This window comes from Ranitomeya variabilis, chromosome 5, assembly GCF_051348905.1.
Source record: "Ranitomeya variabilis isolate aRanVar5 chromosome 5, aRanVar5.hap1, whole genome shotgun sequence".
Lineage (NCBI taxonomy): Eukaryota > Metazoa > Chordata > Amphibia > Anura > Dendrobatidae > Ranitomeya > Ranitomeya variabilis.
In genome coordinates, this window is record NC_135236.1 from 421,431,578 (window position 1) to 421,448,247 (window position 16,670).

Below are 16,670 nucleotides of genomic sequence, written 5' to 3' on the forward strand. Positions count from 1 at the left end.
TTGCTAAAAAAAAAAAATTGCGCCATTTTCCGATACTCGTAGCGTCTCCATTTTTCGTGATCTGGGGTCAGGTGAGGGCTTATTTTTTGAGTGCCGAGCTGTCGTTTTTAATGATATCATTTTGGTGCAGATACAGTGGGGCAAAAAAGTATTTAGTCAGTCAGCAATAGTGCAAGTTCCACCACTTAAAAAGATGAGAGGCGTCTGTAATTTACATCATAGGTAGACCTCAACTATGGGAGACAAACTGAGAAAAAAAAATCCCGAAAATCACATTGTCTGTTTTTTTATCATTTTATTTGCATATTATGGTGGAAAATAAGTATTTGGTCAGAAACAAAATTTCATCTCAATACTTTGTAATATATAGTTTGTTGGCAATGACAGAGGTCAAACGTTTTCTATAAGTCTTCACAAGGTTGCCACACACTGTTGTTGGTATGTTGGCCCATTCCTCCATGCAGATCTCCTCTAGAGCAGTGATGTTTTTGGCTTTTCGCTTGGCAACACGGACTTTCAACTCCCTCCAAAGGTTTTCTATAGGGTTGAGATCTGGAGACTGGCTAGGCCACTCCAGGACCTTGAAATGCTTCTTACGAAGCCACTCCTTCGTTGCCCTGGCGGTGTGCTTTGGATCATTGTCATGTTGAAAGACCCAGCCACGTTTCATCTTCAATGCCCTTGCTGATGGAAGGAGGTTTGCACTCAAAATCTCACGATACATGGCCCCATTCATTCTTTCATGTACCCGGATCAGTCGTCCTGGCCCCTTTGCAGAGAAACAGCCCCAAAGCATGATGTTTCCACCACCATGCTTTACAGTAGGTATGGTGTTTGATGGATGCAACTCAGTATTCTTTTTCCTCCAAACACGACAAGTTGTGTTTCTACCAAACAGTTCCAGTTTGGTTTCATCAGACCATAGGACATTCTCCCAAAACTCCTCTGGATCATCCAAATGCTCTCTAGCAAACTTCAGACGGGCCCGGACATGTACTGGCTTAAGCAGTGGGACACATCTGGTACTGCAGGATCTGAGTCCATGGTGGCGTAGTGTGTTACTTATGGTAGGCCTTGTTATATTGGTCCCAGCTCTCTGCAGTTCATTCACTAGGTCCCCCCGCGTGGTTCTGGGATTTTTGCTCACCGTTCTTGTGATCATTCTGACCCCACGGGGTGGGATTTTGCGTGGAGCCCCAGATCGAGGGAGATTATCAGTGGTCTTGAATGTTTTCCATTTTCTAATTATTGCTCCCACTGTTGATTTCTTCACTGCAAGCTGGTTGGCTATTGCAGATTCAGTCTTCCCAGCCTGGTGCAGGGCTACAGTTTTCTTTCTGGTGTCCTTTGACAGCTCTTTGGTCTTCACCATAGTGGAGTTTGGAGTCAGACTGTTTGAGGGTGTGCACAGGTGTCTTTTTATACTGATAACAAGTTTAAACAGGTGCCATTACTACAGGTAATGAGTGGAGGAAAGAGGAGACTCTTAAAGAAGAAGTTACAGGTCTGTGAGAGCCAGAAATCTTGATTGTTTGTTTCTGACCAAATACTTATTTTCCACCATAATATGCAAATAAAATGATAAAAAAACAGACAATGTGATTTTCTGGATTTTTTTTTTCTCAGTTTGTCTCCCATAGTTGAGGTCTACCTATGATGTAAATTACAGACGCCTCTCATCTTTTTAAGTGGTGGAACTTGCACTATAGCTGACTGACTAAATACTTTTTTGCCCCACTGTATGTTCTTTTTATCGCCCGCTATTGCATTTTAATGCAATGTCGCGGCGACCAAAAAACGTAATTCTGGCGTTTCGAATTTTTTTCTCGCTACGCTGTTTAGCGATCAGGTTAATCAACAGCAGAAAAGCCCCAAAAGTGACCCCATTATAGAAATGGCACCTCTCAATGAATTCCTCTGCGGCTGCAGTGACGATTTTAGAACATCCAAGTCAGACTTGTTTTCTGGAGAATTGCAAATCTGCCAGTCTAGTGCCCATACATTGTGTCCCCATATATTGTGGCGCCCCCATACATTGTGCCCAGCTTGTGCTACTGGCGATACACACCTGTTAAGTGCCTTCTCTCCATTACAATAGTACCAAACATGGCTGCTTACTGTGGTTTAGGCAAAGTCTGCTCAGGAGGAGGGGGGTATTTGGATTTTGGAAGTGCAGAATTCACTGGATTTTATTTGAGGGGTTGGGAGCCATTTCACTTTTCCAGAGTCTTTGTTCTACCAGTAAGATGGGAACACCAATATTTCCAGTGACAGATGATTCATCTTAGTGGGGGCTGGGTTTTTTTGCGGGATAAATTAGGGGTTTTATTGGTAACATTTTGGGGTACATAATATTATTCGATCATTTCTAGTATAAGGCTGGGATCACATTCTGAGCACGCACGTCGGGGTGATCATGTATATCCCACAAAAATGTGATTCAGATGAAACCCCCAAGGTAATCACCCACCATGAGGTAGATGGAGACACTCCATTTGGCATCTGCTCCAGTGGTGGTAAATGTGAGCCAAGCTTTATTCCGATTTTTGGGAGGTAGAATAAACAAATAGCAGTACAAGAATTTTTATTTTTGCGCGGTTCGCCGTGCTTTATAAGTGTTGAGGTGGATTTATTCTTTTGGTCTTTGCGATTATAGCAATACCAGATTTATATCGGAGTTGTGTTTCTTTAAGTTTTGCTGCTATCGCACAGTAAAAATGCTTTTTTATAAAAAGTATGTTTTTTTGCCACATTCTGAGAGCTGTAACTTTTTTTATCGAACAGAGCTGTATGAGGGCTTATTTTTTGTGGGACAAGTTGCAGATTTTTTTAGTACCATTTTGGGGTACATAATATTTTTTTATCACTTTGTATTCAGATTTTTCAAACACAGAATGAGCAAAAAACAGCAATTCAGTTTTCCAGTTCATCCACCTGACAGCACCATGGAGGTTGTCTTCTTATCCACAGTGGGACAGGAAACCACGAGCATAAAAGGACCCTCCCCTTACCAAACATCAGTGTTTTTCCTGTCCCACTTTGGATAGGAACTACGAGTCCCCGGCAGCCCCGTTGGGGGAGTGTGGATCGGGGGGTTTAGGCCCTTTTTTACCCTTCCCACTGCAAGACCCCATATGCTGAAACCCGACACAGGGTCCCTCAGCTTACCCAGTGCAGCGCTGCTCCTGGGATTGCCGGTCACTCCTGAGAAGGCTCTTGACCGCGCACGCCGCCCCGGGGCCTGCTCCTGCGAACGGGGGGGGGGGGCCCTGCAGTTCACCGCCGCCCAGGCTCTCTCCGGTCTGCGGGCGAGCGTCCCTGCAGCTCGTCGCAGCGCTGCATCTTGGAGCGCCGCACGCTGTAACACCGGCATAGCTACTTCCGGGTTGCGCTCAGCGGTGGGCGGTGTCGGCGTCTCCGTCTCGCACCATGAGGGAATTGGAGCACTTCCGGGGCATGCCGGCGAGCGCGAACGCTCCAACGCCAGGAAACTGCATAAAAGGTAAAAAAAGAGCATTAGAGTTATCCTGCAGTTGATCCAAAAATGGAGGATACCGCCAGGATAGAGGGAGAGAGCCAGGCGCACGTAAGTCCCCTAGTGAGGGCAACCACTAAGGCTTACCTCCCACCGACACGTACATCCTTCTAAAACGGGGCTGTTTCTATTGTTGTAGGTAGCCCCCGCCACTGTGGCTAAGAAAGGAAAATATAAAAAGTGTCCTATATGCTCCATTAAATTGAAAGACACATGGCAGAAACCTTTGTGTGAGCCCTGCACTAATCGCATCCTGGGTGAAGAACAGGCTGCTCTCATGTCTAACATGCGTGCTATTATCAGGGAGGAGGTGCAGGCATCAGTCTCCGGCTTAATGGCTCCTCAAACCTCACAGCCGGATAATAGAAAGAGAGCGAGGGATTCGGACTCTACGTCTGAGGGAGAATTGTCCAATTCAGATCTGGAAGAAGACGAGTTTAGAGACCCTCCTGAGAAGGGAAAAAAGTACTTGTTTTCTTCAGTGGACACGGATGAGCTGTTAGGTGCTGTAAGGCACACCATGCAGATTGAAGAACCGCCAACCTCTCGGTCAATACAAGACGAGATGTTCGGGGGATTACGAGCCCACACCTCAAAAGTCTTTCCCGTCAATGCTCATATTCGCGGGATGATTCTGGAGGAGTGGGAAGAGGCAGAAAAACGCCTAATTATCCCTAAAGACTTTAAATTACGCCTCCCGTTTGATCCAGCGGAAGTCAAAGACTGGGAAGATGTTCCCAAAATAGACGTTCCTCTAGCCAGGGTCTCCAAGAGAACAGCAATACCCTTTGAGGATTCATCTAACTTAAAAGAGGCCATGGATAGGAAAGCTGACAGTCTCTTGAAAAGAGCCTGGGAGAGCTCAGCAGCTGTAATGCGTGCAAACATAGCAGCGACATCAGTAGCGCGGTCTATGCACTTATGGGTAGATGACCTAGCGGATCAACTTTCCTCTAAAACCCCTAGAGAAGCTATATTAAAATCCCTTCCTCTTCTTAAATTGGGAACAGATTTCCTAGCAGACGCTTCGGCGGAGTCAGTGAGATTTACGGCCAGAAATCAGTCCTTAACAAATGCGGCCAGAAGAGCAATCTGGCTTAAAAATTGGTCAGGGGATGTACATTCCAAAAATAAACTCTGCGCCATCCCATTTTCAGGCGGGAGGGTATTCGGGCCGGTACTAGACGACATCTTAGAGAAAGCGTCCGATGAAAAAAAGGGGTTCCCAGAGGAAAAACGTAAAAAGTTTCAGCCCTTTCGGAGGTCGCGTTTCAATCAGAGAACTGACTATAGGGGGAAAGGGAAACAAGGAAGGTGGAGTTACCCAAAGGGTGGAGAATCTAAATCTAAGAGTAAAGAATCCACCTTTTCAGGCTCAACCTCGGGTTACCACAGAAAGTGACGCCATCAGTGTGGGGGGGCGTTTAACCGATTTTTTGGAGGGCTGGCAAAAAATCACTACAAGCCCATGGGTGCTACAACTAGTGGCTCAGGGTTACAGAATAGAATTCTCCTCCCCTCCCCCACAGAAATTCCTGATCTCCAGCTCCCATCTCGTCTCGTCATCCCCCATGTGGGTAGATATTCAGGATCTGTTAAAAACAGCCGCGATTGTCCCAGTACCTCCCCAAGAAATAGGGCAAGGGTTTTATTCGAGCCTATTTTCCATTATAAAACCCTCAGGGGAGTCAAGGACTATAATAAACCTCAAACATCTAAATTCTTGGGTTGTGTACAAGCGGTTCAAGATGGAGTCTCTAAAATCTACAGTTCCCCTCTTGGGCAGGGGGGTGGTGATGTGCACTCTAGACTTAAAGAGTGCGTATTACCACGTTCCTATCTACCTGAACCACCAAAAATATCTGAGGTTCGCTGTAGAAAAAGAAGGAAAAGTCCTTCATTACCAATTTCGCTGCCTTCCGTTTGGTCTAGCTTCGGCCCCAAGGGTCTTTACAAAGATTATGATAGAGGTAGTAGCCTACCTAAGAAATCGAGACATCATAGTCGTTCCGTATCTAGACGATTTTTTGGTGGTTGCAGACACAGTGAGTCAACTCAGGACCGACTGTCAGTTTGTAATCTCCACTCTGCAGAATCTGGGGTGGATCGTAAATTGGTCAAAATCCGATCTAGTACCCAAACGGAGAATAAAATTCCTCGGAGTCATACTAGACTCGAACGTGAGAATGTCTTTTCTGCCAGAAGAAAAGCTGCGAGGCATAATAGAAAAAATTCATCTTTTTTCGAAGAGCAGAGTTTCCATCAGAGATGCCATGAAAATCCTGGGACTGATGACGGCTTGCATGCCTTGTGTAAATTGGAGTCAATTTCATTCCAGACGGCTTCAACAGGCGATTCTCTCGTCCTGGGACAGAAGACAGGGGTCCTTGGACAAAATTATACAGCTACCAAACCAAGTGAAGACCTCGTTACGTTGGTGGACGAATCCCAACAATCTCAGGCAAGGAGTGGTTTGGAATCATATTCCCGAGGTTATAATTACCACGGACGCAAGTCAACAAGGCTGGGGTGGTCACATCCAGGGAAGATATTACCAGGGTCTGTGGACTCGGGAAGACAGTTCGCGGTCCTCAAATTTCAGAGAACTACTCGCAGTCTGGAAAGTTCTGTCTTCAGCACAAGCCTTGGTGAAGAACAAACACGTGAAAGTGCTCTCGGACAACACAACAGCAGTTGCTTTCCTTCGACATCAGGGTGGTCCGAGGCACAGGGCTCTGCAACAGTTGGCGGAACGAATCTTCAGATGGGCAGAGGTGACGGTACTCTCGGTCTCGGCTGTTCACTTGGAAGGCTCCAGCAACCAAGTGGCGGACTTCTTAAGCAGAAGAACAGTTCTATCAACAGAATGGGAGTTAAACAACGAGGTTTTCAAAGACCTGTGCCATCAGTGGGGGAACCCGAAGATAGACCTCTTTGCGACCAGACAAAATGCGAAGGTCAGCATCTTCTACTCGCTGAACCCCCAGGAAAACCCGGCGGGAGTCGATGCCTTCTCCCAATCATGGGAAAGAGGTCTGTTGTATGCGTTCCCTCCACTTGCACTAATACCAAGAACTCTCAGGAAAATTGCAGAAGACAGAGCCACAGTCCTGCTGGTGGTACCGTACTGGCCGAAGAGGAGCTGGTTTACGTTACTGAAAAAAATGTCAAAGGGGAAACCAGTTATTCTTCCACAAAGAACAGATCTCCTCTTTCAAGGTCCCATTCGCCATCGGAATCCAGAAACCCTTCGTCTATCGGCCTGGATCCTGAGCGGCAAGTCCTGAGAGCAAAAGGTTTATCAGATGAGGTGATTTCTACATTAAAAGCAAGTAGAAAGCCAGTAACCTCCTCAATCTATTCCAAAATTTGGAAAAAATTCTGCAGCTACTGTGGAGAAACTACAGTCGATACTGACCAGCCTGACGTACCTAAAATCCTTGACTTTTTACAGGCAGGGTTTAAAGCAGGTCTTAGACCTAGCACTTTAAGGGTACAGTTAGCGGCCCTTAGCGTTTTTTATGATTGCACTTTATCAGCTCACCCATGGATAAGTCGATTCTCCAGGGCAGTTACAAGACTAAAACCATTAATAAGGAAAACTATTCCACCATGGGACTTAAATTTGGTCCTTAATGAATTGTGTAAAATCCAGTTTAATTCGGGGGATAATCCAGACATAGGCAAATTGTCCCTAAAAACGGCCTTTCTTGTAGCCATTACTTCGGCAAAGAGACTAGGAGAGCTTCAGGCCCTCTCTATTCAGGATCCATACTTACAGGTCTTTCATGATAGATTAGTTCTGAGACTGGACCCAGCTTTCCTTCCGAAAGTGGTCTCCGAATCGAATATTAATCAGGAGGTCATACTTCCTTCCTTTTTTCAGTCTCCCAGAAATCAAAAAGAGTCTCTCTACCATAACCTGGACGTTAGAGAATCGGTTCTTAAATACCTAGAGGTTACAGCTCCCTGGAGGGTGGATAATAATCTGTTTGTTCAGTTTAGAGGCCCAAATAAGGGTAGAAAAGTGTCTAAATCCACAATTGCAAGATGGATTAGGTCTACAATAATTTCGGCTTATAAAGCCCGGGGAAGGGATCCGCCGGGATATATCAGAGCGCATTCGTCTAGGTCAATGGCAGCCTCATGGGCAGAAAAAGAGGGCGCTTCAGCAGATCAAATTTGTAACGCCGCTTCCTGGTCAAATCTTAGTACATTTTCCAAACATTACAAACTAGACGTGATGTCAACACAATTAAGTTTTGGCAGGAGGGTACTCCAGGCAGTATTCCCACCCTAGGAAGTAGTCTGCTTTGGTACTTCTCCATGGTGCTGTCAGGTGGATGAACTGGAAAACGGTAATTAGTCTTACCGGTAATAGTATTTCCAGGAATCCATCCTGACAGCACTACTAGTTTCCCTTCCCATGCTGATTTACTAAGAATTGATGTGATGTAAACATTTGTATCTTGTTTGTGTTAAATAAAACTTTCTTTTTGGCATCCATCCAGATGTGGTACTTTGAAAATCACTGATGTTTGGTAAGGGGAGGGTCCTTTTATGCTCGTGGTTTCCTGTCCCACTGTGGATAAGAAGACAACCTCCATGGTGCTGTCAGGATGGATTCCTGGAAATACTATTACCGGTAAGACTAATTACCGTTTTTTGGGTTTTATTGCGCCGTTGTGTTAAAGGTGATAACTCCTTTGTTCATCGGGTTGGTACAATGACAGCGATACCAGATTTATATTTTTTTTTCTGCTTTGCTATTTGTACAGACTAAATAACAACATATTTTTAAAAAATGAATTTGTTTTTGCATAGTCAACTTCTGAGAGCTGTAACTTTACATTTTTTTGCCGAATGGGCTTGTTTTTTGCGGGACAGTTTAGCTTTTTCATTTATACTATAATATTTTTTACATATGAGTTTTTGATTGCTTTTTAGTCACTTTTTTGTGAGTCACTAGTATGGAAAAGCGACATTTTTGGCGTGCTTATATTTTTTTACGGCTTTCACCATATAGAATAAATAACATGCCAGTTTTATAGAGCGGACCTGGAGATACCAATTACCGAAAGTGTACTTATTTTTGTTTTGTTTTATCACAATAGCTGTGTTTTCAGTGGCGAAACAGCTTTTCATTATATGTGTGAACTTTTTTGTGATTTTTTTTTTGTTTTTGTTTTTTCTTCACATAATTTTTTTTTTCTACTTTTACATTTAGTCCCACCGTGGGCTTGTATGATTTTCAGTTTGGTCACTGGTCTCATATACTGCAGCACTGGTGTTCTGCAGTACATGAATGTCTCACTGACACCGCTTGTGGGACTCAGCTTATAGCTGGATCTCACAGGCCACCGTACCCTGGGGTCATCACACGACCTCTGGGTACCATGGTAACCATCGGGACCCGCAATTCTCATCGCTTGGGTCCGATAGTTACTATGAGGGTCTTGTGACCCCACTTGCAACAACTTAACTAAGTTGTAGCGATTGACAGCAGTGTATAAGGGGTTAATCAGCCCCAATTGGTCGTAAAACCGGCCGAGTCCAATACTGCAGGGTGTCAGCTGTCAGTCTCCCACCATCATAGATTTTTAGCTTGAGGATACTCCAAAGGTTCTCAATGGGGTTGAGGTCAGGAGAGAATGGTGGCCACACCATGAGTTTCTCTCCTTTAATGCCCAAATCGGCCACGAATTACTTGCATATGAATCTTACACCGGTGCTGGGAACTCTTAAGGCAAAGGTAGGAGCTTGGTCTAAGTTGCATTTATCTGTTGTAGGCCGAATTAATCTCATTAAGATGATTCTGATGCCTAAGATACTGTATGTTCTCCATAACTCACCTATCTGGATACCACGTGTAAAATTCAAATTGATTAACTCTTTATATAGAGGCCTTGGTGTGGGGGAGGCAACACCCGCGAATTAGATTGGAGACGCTTCAACGCCCTAAGGACGTGGGAGGCTTGGCTTTACCTAACCCTGAAATATATTTCTTGGCTGCCCAATGTCAGCATTTAAAGGGCTGGGAACATGAGTCGTCTACCAATGTAGCACAACTTTTGATAGAAAGGGTGGTGAAGAGAAGTCCGGCGGTACAGTGTCTGGAAGATGGATCCCTAGGGATACTGGGGAAGAACTACCCAACATTATTTCTGATATATAAAGTTTGGGGGAGAGTTAAACAAATTTGCGGGGTTACTTGTCTGACCAGGTTTTCTCCGCTGTGGTTTAATAATAATCTACCGGAGTTTTTGGCGATGGGACAAATACCAGAATGGCACGCCAGGGGGATCCGCTATGCCTGTCAGATTTTAGAGCGACGGGAGTTGATATCCTTTTCCCAGCTACAGTCGGAATACGGTCTTAAGACATCTGGGGGGTTCCAGTATGCACAAGTACGGCATGCGTTTGTGGCCCAGAATGAGGGGGATTGTTTCCAAATTCAAAACGACTTAGTATTAGACTACATCTGTGGAGTGGAGACAACGAGGGGTGCTATTTCATCTTTATATAAGGATCTACTTCACACTCACCTATTATTATATCTGATTGGCGCGAGGGCTAAATGGGAAAGAGAGCTGGGTCGTTAAGAGGATGAAAAGTGGGAGTCTGTATTAGAATGGATACCGAAACTATCACTGAATGAGCCGTATAGGCTCTCCCAGCTTTATATTGTACACAGAGTGTATAGATCCCCGGATGTCCTGTATAGAGCTGGGCTGAGATCTGACTCGGAATGCCGTAGATGTAGGAATGATAGTGCTGGTATGTTTCATATGTTATGGTCGTGTCCGAGATTGACTGCTTTTTGGTTGGTGGTTGTAAGCCGGATAGAAGGGGCATACAGATGTGTAATTCCAAGAGAACCTTTAATGTGCGTGCTAGGATATGTGGAAGAGATAACTGTGGATAACAAGCTGAAAATAGCAATCACTAGACTACTATACATGGCTCGAAAGGTCATAGCCAAAAATTGGATCAGGGAGGAACCTCCCTCGAGGGGAGAATATCTTAAATATGTGAAGCAGGTCATTACCCTGGAAAAGGGTGTATATCCGAAAAGAGTGAAGATAGGCCTGTTTGATAAATTGTGGATGCCCTGGTTGGAACTAGGCTAGGGGAGGCTAAGAGAAGTTAGGCCTGAGGAGGGTTCTCCTATATATTTATGGTGTACTCGTGTACAAATAAGTTATTGTATATGGATAACGTATATAATACTACAGGATATGTTAAGAGGAAGGCGTGAGCTGTCTAAAAGGGAAGGAGGGGGGCGGGAGGGTTAAGAGTGGGGAAAATGGAAATGTATACCTTAATGTGAAATGTTCTATTGTACTCCTTATATTTATTAAAAACACATTTGAATAAAAAAAAAATGCCCAAATCGGCCAGTGACTCAGTTATTCTTTGCAGCATGCGATGGTGTCATGCATGACGAGAATTTTGCTACAGATGGCTTAATTCTTCTTTTTGTACCATGGAAGGAAGTGGTTAGCCAGAAACTCCATATACTTTTCAGAGGTCATTTTCACACCTTCATGGACTCTAAAGGAGCCAACTAGCTCTATCCCCATGATTTTGGCCCAAAGCATGACTCTGCCCTCTCCTTGCTGACTTTGCAATTTTGTTGGGACATGTTGACCATCCACCAACCATTCACTTTTCCATCCATCTGGACCATTCAAGGTTACAAGTTAGTCATCCATAAACAAGACTGTTTTAAAATTACCGTATATACTCGAGTATAAGCCGAGATTTTCAGCCCAAATTTTTGGGCTGAAAGTGCCCCTCGGCTTATACTCGAGTCACGGTCGGCGGGTGAGGGGGAGAGAGGATTGTCGCATACTCACCTAGTCCCGGCGCTCCCCCCTGCCTGTCACACTGTCTTCGGGTGCCGCAGCTTTCCCCGTTCAGCGGTCACGTGGGACCGCTCATTAAAGTTATGAATATGGACTCCACTCCCATAGGGGTGGAGCCGCATATTCATTTCTCTAATCAGCGGTGCCAGTGACCGCTGACAGAGGAAGAGTTGCGGCACCCGAAGACAGTGTGACAGGCAGGGGGAGCACCGGGACTAGGTGAGTATTTTATATTCACCTGTCCACGTTCCAACCGCCGGGCGCCGCTCTGTCTTCCCGTCCTCTGGCTCTGACTGTTCAGGTCAGAGGGCGCGATGACGTACTAGTGTGCGCGCCGCCCTCTGCCTGAACAGTCAGTGCGGAGAGACGCCGAGATGGGATGCTGAGGAGCTGCAAGCAAGAGAGGTGAGTATGTGTTTTTTTTTTTTTTTATTGCAGCAGCAGCATTATATATGGCACAGATTTATATGGCACATCTATGGGGCAACAATGAACAGTGCAGAGCATATATGGCACAGCTTTATAAGGAGCATCTATGGGGCCATAATGAACAGTGCAGAGCATATATGGCACAGCTTTATAAGGAGCATCTATAGGGCAATAATGAACAGTGCAGAGCATTTATGGCACAGCCTTATAAGGAGCATTTATGGGGCAATAATGAACAGTGCAGAGCATATATGGCACAGCTTTATAAGGAGCATTTATGGGGCAATAATGAACGCTATAGAGCATATATGGCACAGCTTTATAAGGAGCATCTATGGGGCCATAATGAACAGTGCAGAGCATTGTATATGGCACAGCTTTATATGGAGCATCTATGGGGCCATAATGAACGGTGCAGAGCATTATATATGGCACAGCTTTATATGGAGCATCTATGGGGCCATAATGAACAGTGCAGAGCATTATATATGGCACAGCTTTATATGGAGCATCTATGGGGCCATAATGAACAGTGCAGAGCATTGTATATGGCACAGCTTTATATGGAGCATCTATGGGGCCATAATGAACGGTGCAGAGCATTGTATATGGGGCATCTATAGGGCCATAATGAATGGTGCAGAGCAATGGCACAGCTTTATAAGGAGCATCTATGGGGCCATAATGAACGGTGCAGAGCATTGTATATGGCAGAGCTTTATGAGGAGCATCTATGGGGCCATAATGAACGGTGCAGAGCATTCTATATGACACAGCTATATATGGAGCATCTATGGCGCAATAATCAACGGTATGGAGCATTATATATGGCACAGCTTTATATGGAACCTCCTTTGGGGCAATTATGAACGGTATGGAGCATCTATTTTTATTTTTTAAATTCACCGGTAGCTGCTGTATTTTCCACCATAGGCTTATACTCGAGTCAATAAGTTTTCCCAGTTTTTTGTGGCAAAATTAGGGGGGTCGGCTTATACTCGGGTCGGCTTATACTCGAGTATATACGGTAGTCTTCATGTATATCTGGGCGCTCTGGAACAGTTTCTGCTCGTTAGCACTGTTTTCAGGTGGCCGAATAGTAGGTTTATGCATATCTGCAAGTATCTGGAGGGTCCTACACCATGAGGTTCGCGGGAATACAGAGGCACCAGTAGCTTCAAATACCAGTTTGTGACTTTATAATGGTATTTTAGCAGCTGCTCTCTTAAGCTGATGAATTTGTTTGTCAGAAACCTTTTTTATGTCTTTATCTGCATGAAGCCGCCTGTGCTCCGCTTCAGCCACAAATCTCTTCACAGTTTGATGATCTAATGTGTTTTCATACCTTGCCTAAGGCATTGCACTATTTGAAGCTTTTTGGCAGCAGAGATCTTTTTTTACCATATTGCTTGAAACATGTGGCCTGCTTAATACCGTGGAACAACCTTCTCAAGTAGTTTAGATTTGGATCACATGGCAAACTAATTATCACATTTGATTGATTTCAGTGACCAAAAAGCCATCGAGACACTATACTATCCCAAAAAAATAACATCTTTATGACACTAAAATTCAACTTGCATAATACTTTGGAACGCTGTGTAAAGGAGCATGGTCTGAAGAGTTGGCAACAGGCCAGATAAAGTTTGCATTTGATCCTCATATTCTGAAAAGGCAATAGCATTGCTTCAGTGTATCTCGTTACTAACCAACATCTTCTTGGCCATTGCACCCACACATTTGGTCAGTAAGGAGATGTATTTTACGTTGCTGCTGCAACCTTTTCCTTTTCCACATTTTGACAACTTGCAGTTTTCCAGGCATACGTTGTACTGTAAAGAAATACCCTTGAACTATTTCTTTAGTGTTATTTTGTTCACATATTTTGATTAAAGATTTACTCTCACTCCTTGATTTACTCATTTTGGGTTTGGGTTTTTTTCTTCCTTTTTTTCCCTTTAGAAACTTGTGAATGAGAAACATGTTGGTTTAATTGCCTTCTATGTCAGCCACCTTCCACAAGACCTGGGCATCAGTCAATATGCAGCATTTCTGGAAAATGTGACAGAGCCGGAACAGCGCCATCAGTGTTTGGAGCTTGCAAAGGAAGCAGGTTATTGCACAAATATTTAATGTTTTCCCTAAAAAATCTAGGGAATTGAGGACAAGTGGGAATTGCAGGTTGTATAGAACAGAGGTCCCCAACCGCCGGTCCGCGGACCGGGACCGGGCCGTTGGGGTTTTTCAGCCGGTCCGCGGCGCCCCTGTTCAGCGGTCACGTGGGACCGCTCATTAGAGAAATGAATAGGCTGCTCCACCTCCCATAGGGGCGGAGCCGCCTATTCATTTCTCTAATGAAGCGGTGCCGGTGACCGCTGATAGAGAAAGAGGCTGCGGCGGCACCGAAGACAGGCAGGGGGAAGGAGCGGGACGCCGGGAGCAGGTAAGTATGTCATATTCACCTCTCCTCGTTCCCACACGCCGGGCGCTGTCTCCATCTTTCCGGCGTCTCTCTCTCCTCACTGACTGTGCAGGCAGAGGGCGCGATGACGCATATAGTGTGCGCGCCGCCCTCTGCCTGATCAGTCAGTGCAGAGAGACGCCGGAAAGATGGCGCCGAGGAGCTGCAAGCAAGACAGGTGAGTATGTGTTTTATTATTTTTATTGCAGCAGCAGCAGCACAGCTATGGGGCAATAATGAACGGTGCAGAGCACTATATGGCACAGCTATGGGGCAATAATGGTGCAGAGCACTGTATGGCACAGCTATGGGGCAATAATGGTGCAGAGCACTATATGGCACAGCTATGGGGCAATAATGGTGCAGAGCACTATATGGCACAGCTATGGGGCAATAATGGTGCAGAGCACTATATGGCACAGCTATGGGGCAATAATGGTGCAGAGCACTATATGGCACAGCTATGGAGCAATAATGAACGGTGCAGAGCACTATATGGCACAGCTATGGGGCAATAATGGTGCAGAGCACTGTATGGCACAGCTATGGGGCAATAATGGTGCAGAGCACTGTATGGCACAGCTATGGGGCAATAATGGTGCAGAGCACCAGGGAAACAAGCATGGTGCTCCCACTCATTCTGAACCTATGGTAAGTTGAATCACATTCTCATTATAAATGTCATAATTATATGATAAGTATGCACTAAGCTCCATCCCTCCATAACCCCACCCCCATATGACCAAAGCCCCGCCCCTGCCCCACCCCCACCGGGCCATGGAAAACTGGTCTTGCTTAAAGCCGGTCCCTGGTGCAAAAAAGGTTGGGGACCTCTGGTATAGAAAACTTGAATCTGCTCTCTTTTGTGGCAAATGTCACTTGTTTATTTACAGGTTTGGATGTTGCAACAATTACAAAGAGAGTGGTCGAAAACATACGAAGAAAAGATGGAGGTGAATTTGCTCATCATGACTTTACACCGGCGCTGGATGCGGGCACAAGCGAGGTAAAATTATAAGCCATTCTACTCCTATTATCTTGAAGAAGCTATCACTTAAACCAGTGTTTCCCAACGCCAGTCCTCAACACCCACCAACACGTCATGTTTTCAGGATTTGCTTAGTATTGCCCCGGTGATTTTCTGTTTTTGTTTGTTTTTTCTCCCTTTCTTCCAAGAGCCATAACTTTTAAATTTTTCCATCAATATAGCCATATGAGGGCTTTGTTTTTGTTTCTTTAATTTATCATGTTCACTATATGGTAATGCTGACCTGGCAATATGATTCTTTAGGTCAGTACGAGTACACAGAGAGCAAACATGAATAGGTTTTTTATTTTTTTACTTAAGAGGTGAAAAAAAATCAAATTTGTGTGAAAACTAGTTTGCGTTAGTTGCCATTTCCTGAGACCCATAACTTTTGTCATTTTTCTAAATATGGGGCTGTGTGAAGGCTTAATTTTTGCGCCCTGAGCTGTATTATAATAGTCCCCTTAGGGGCCTTGAAGCTGCGATCATCTGCTCGCCTGTGCTGTTCATTGCAGGGCTTCAGCACTCCTATGTGTAGCAAAAATCACAGGAGGATTGTAATGACAGGCACAGGGATCCAAACCACTCGCTGGCATGACAACACATTGGTGCCCGGCAATCATGTTATGGACATGCTGTTGGGAGTGTGCAATGACTGTTAAAGGCACATGATGGCTGGTTAAATTATCTGTCATATTCCGGGAAAGATGTAGGCTCTGCATGCGTGCCCTCATCAAAGGCAGGGACACTACATAAGATGTAAATGTACGTCATATGTCGTGAAGAGGTTGAAGGACATAACAACAACAGGTTATCTCTTTGCCATGAAATAGACAATAAAATATTAAATGCTGGGGGTCTGACTGATGACAGTGATTCTGATTCAGTGCTTTGGTACTCCAAGAATGGGGTGACACAGCAGGAGTGCATGTGTGGCCTCATTGTCTGAGACTAGCCAAGCACTACACTCGTCAGTCTCAAAGATTATAAATGGAGAAGAAGCCTTGCATGCTTTGTGATCAGTAAGCTCCCATGGATAAGGGTAACTTGTTTTGGGCAATAATCCTTTATCTGTTTGAACACTTGACATGAAGGCAAATGCATGTGTATATCATCAAAGGATTGTCCGGTCTTGTGGTGAAACTCGGTTACTACAGACTTTTGAATCCGCACCGCGCTGGCAGTATTCTTCGGTATTGGTGGCGAAAGCGGCCGGTGATATGAACGCAGGTATATGATTTGGTACATCAGACTAGACATGTGTGGCCTCGCTCCAATTTCCTTGTATTAGGCAAGGCCGAGCACATCTATTCGGCACATGATCGCATCTATGCAAATCTCATACTTCTG

General features: G+C 44.9%; 1 protein-coding gene across 1 annotated transcript in view; it reads left to right on the forward strand.

Annotated features, from left to right (window-relative positions):
* NUP107 (nucleoporin 107) overlaps positions 1 to 16,670 on the forward strand; it is a 161,048-nt gene that overhangs the window by 125,913 nt on the left and 18,465 nt on the right. Inside the window, exons 21-22 of the mRNA XM_077265241.1 lie at positions 13,795 to 13,945; positions 15,187 to 15,299. Of these exons, the coding sequence (XP_077121356.1) occupies positions 13,795 to 13,945; positions 15,187 to 15,299 (264 nt within the window). The remainder of the gene's footprint in view (positions 1 to 13,794; positions 13,946 to 15,186; positions 15,300 to 16,670) is intronic.